At 39.6% G+C, this 3473-nt stretch overlaps 1 protein-coding gene across 1 annotated transcript in view; it reads right to left on the bottom strand.

Moving 5' to 3' along the window:
* The window catches only part of Frzb (frizzled related protein), a 32414-nt gene that overhangs the window by 5287 nt on the left and 23654 nt on the right, over positions 1 to 3473 (bottom strand). Inside the window, exons 4-5 of the mRNA XM_028763079.1 lie at positions 711 to 915; positions 246 to 309 (exon numbers count right to left, since the gene is read on the bottom strand). Of these exons, the coding sequence (XP_028618912.1) occupies positions 246 to 309; positions 711 to 915 (269 nt within the window). The remainder of the gene's footprint in view (positions 1 to 245; positions 310 to 710; positions 916 to 3473) is intronic.

Genomic DNA, 3473 nt, shown 5'->3' with positions numbered 1-3473 from the left:
TGTATGTGTATGTGTATGTGTATGTGTATGTGTATGTGTATGTGTATAGCAGGTCTTAATATTCTCACATAGTTGAGGGCAACTATTTAATTTATATGAGAGGTGGTTTTCTGTGGATTATATTACCAGAGAGAATTTTTTTCTGGTGCCAGGTATGAAGCTGGAATGTGCTCACTAGGTAAACATTCTACCACAGACCTAAGTCCCAGCTCTGGTACTACTTTGAACATAAAACCCAAGCTTACCTTGACTTTCTTACCAAGCCGATCCTTCCACTTCTCAGCTATAGAGCCTTCTACCAAGAGTAACCTGTATTTTTAAAATCAAATGATCGCTTTTGAAAAAGCAGAGTATATAATTGAAAAATTCAAGGAATTGGTGGCAAGAAAAACTAAATATGTTCATCCTAGAATAGGAAAGCCAGAGAGCTAATAGGAAAGCCAGAGAGCTGAGAAGAGTCTTAACTATTTAGGAATCATAGACCCCTTTCAGAAATAAATAAAGCAATGATCCCTCTTTCCAGAAAAATCTATACCCATAAGCTATGCTCATATCCTTTTTCTATCCAATATATAAAGTTAAAATATATAGCCATAGTTCCCAAGAAAGTAGAAAGAGCCTAAGTCAAGAAAGGCCCAGTAAGATGTGTAAAAAGAAATGTACTGGCTAGGAAGGAAAACAATTCCCAGACGTCCTTCAGAGGAAAATACCTGGAGCGTTCCTCATCTTCATAACCCATGATGACATACTCCTCATTAACATTAAGTGGAGGGCAGAGGCAGCCAGAGGTGGTGTAAAGGTTCACGGTATCCCTTGCAATGTTTACCAGTGACGCCTTTAGAATTTCCTTCACCTCCACAACGGCGGTCACGTCATGACATTTCATCTTTACCTCTTTAACTTTAGCCCGGATGACTGGATAAAAGAAAGTAAGTTTAATTTATATGATGACAAACAGTAGGTACACCATTCAAAAGAAAAAAATGAAAAACCAGTAGGCTTCTTTCTAGCCAATTCCTTTCAATTTCATACTCAATGGTTGGAAAGGAAATGTCAGGCAGATATTTTTCTTTAGAGAAACTAAACACCATACTGGCCTTTTTCCTGCTCAGACCTGATTCCCTGCCTAATTGTGTATATAGCCATGTGTGCACACATTGATGATTACGTACGCATATGTGTATACACGTGTTCGATTTTCACGAACCCATTTAGGGAATCAGAGTTGAATCTGTTACAGTTGTTGAATCTGAGTAATCTGTTACAATTTCCCTACATGGCTTCACTTTGTATGTGTAACTATCCAGGTGTGCGGCACCAATTGCTGCCAAAAGGTATTGACTTGACCTAATTTTACCCCATGTGAAGGCCTAGACTCAACTCAACGCTTTGTTTCTTCATCAGGATTATTCAGTTTTCTCAAGGCGGGCTCTCCTCCAGCTACAGCTCGGTCTTCTTTACTAGTGTTCCCAAACCAACTCCTCTGTAGTCCACCTCCCTCACCTCATCTCGCCATTCCCACATTGGCACTTTCCTTCCTTCACACCAGTGTAATGGTTTGTATCTCCTTTAGGTATACTGAACTTTCTTCTTGAACAAAAGTTATCTCTTGTCTGTTAGACCTTGTCTCCTCCATCTGCCTTGCTCTCTGCTACTCGGCTACCCCATGCCCTTGCTATGTCATGGACAATGTTCTAGCATGTTGATTGCATCAATCCCCCTCTCCTACTCCCAGTGCAAGTAGTGACCCCTGCACTCTCTACAGACATCAGCTTCACTTTCCAACACAAAGACAAATTGTCCTCCATTGCAAAGTCAAATGACATGACTCAGAACCTAGAAGGTACATTTCTTCTGTTCTCCTCTGTCTCTTTTTGAAGAGCCACATTGTGTAGATATCTTCTTCTGGTAAGTAAGCATTTTTACAGGAAAGTTTTACTTTATTAAAAAAGAAAGATGCGAACATGTTATTTAATAAAAAGCCAACAGCAATTGCTCAGGAATAAGCTCTGTCATATTAATACAATGTCTACAGAGGAAACACAATATATCCAAAAGAATCCACTCCAGGAATGTACAAACTCCCACTAGCAGATCCTCCCAGGTATTGTAGGTGTTCAGAATTATACAGGATTGATAAAATCCCTCCACCAAAACATAAAACCAGCTGGAAATGTTCTAACTTTATCATAGTAACTTAATGGTCTACAGGTATGACAACCTACAGGACAGAGATTTAGTTCCCAAAATTTGTAAACTTTAGGATAAAGCCTTATTTTTATGCATGGGTGTTTCAGTCTTCAGAGAATTTGTTGCAAGTGTGAGAGTTTGTTGCAGACAAAGTCTAACTGCTCAGCTGGCTCTGCCTGGCTTGATTGGCAAGTGGAGTCCCTGTCCTTTCCTGTTCCCTCGGCCCTGTATTTTGACAAGAGATAACATTTTCCCTCCAGACTGCAAGTTCCCAAGGCCAGCTAACAGACATATTTGTGTGAGTCCTGGCTTAAATGAATGTGCTTTCCAGTACCCACCAGCCATTAGTGATTGGGAGCTGTGCAAATGTTCTCAAGCGAGTGATTTATTTACCCGGCGCATCCACTATTTTCATTAGGAATTTTTAGCACATGTACCTCCTCCAAAACAAATACCTCTCTACAACACCTACTTTATTATTCAAGTAATTTTGCTAAAACTCACAATTTTTTACCAAACCAGTCAAGAGTGAGGCAGAGGTTTCATATGAATTAGCAATTGTCCCTGCCTGTACCTTGTTTTCTCAATAGAAACATACAAATACGTACAGTGAAAATCAATATATTTTGAAACGAAAATAATTTCCTTCCATTAGTTTGCCTTTTAGCCAAGCACTGAGGAGCTATTTTCTCCTAAGTCCCACCCAAAAAAACAATCTTTAAATCATAGGTGGCCTAGTTAGTGTCTGGCTATGACAAAGAGAATATTTCCTATCAGCCCCCTCCTCCCTCTCTCTCTCTCTCTCTCTCTCTCTCTCTCTCTCTCTCTCTCTCTCCTTTCCTTCTTCCTTCCTTTCTCTTCTTTTCTTTTCTCTTCTTTTTTTTCAATAGTGATTGGGGAAACCTAGGCTGACCTTGAACTTGTAATGCAGTCTCAGCTCGCCTTGAACTCTTGATCCTCTTGGCCTTATCCCCAAGTGCTGGGAGGGACTACAGGTGTGATACCGCATACAAAGCTCCTCCTTTTTGTCAATTGTTGTAATACTCAGTTACCTTCTCTAAAAGCTCTTTCTAATCATTTGTAACAGTTAGTATTTTAACTTTTAATGGTGAGTGTACTCCCAGCTATTGTGTTAACAAGGAAGCTGAACAAAGTTAAAAGTAGTAACTAAAGATAAATAAAAATAACTCTTTGAAATAATTTTTTATTGCTAGTGTTTTTAATGTGCGTGCCTGCCTCTCTCTCTCTCTCTCTCTCTCTCTCTCTCTCTCTCTCTCTCTCTC

Source organism: Grammomys surdaster, unplaced genomic scaffold (assembly GCF_004785775.1).
Source record: "Grammomys surdaster isolate TR1022 unplaced genomic scaffold, NIH_TR_1.0 136, whole genome shotgun sequence".
Taxonomy (NCBI): Eukaryota; Metazoa; Chordata; class Mammalia; order Rodentia; family Muridae; genus Grammomys; species Grammomys surdaster.
The sequence above is the reverse complement of the archived record's forward strand: the minus strand, read 5'-3'. Positions and strand labels throughout refer to the sequence as shown.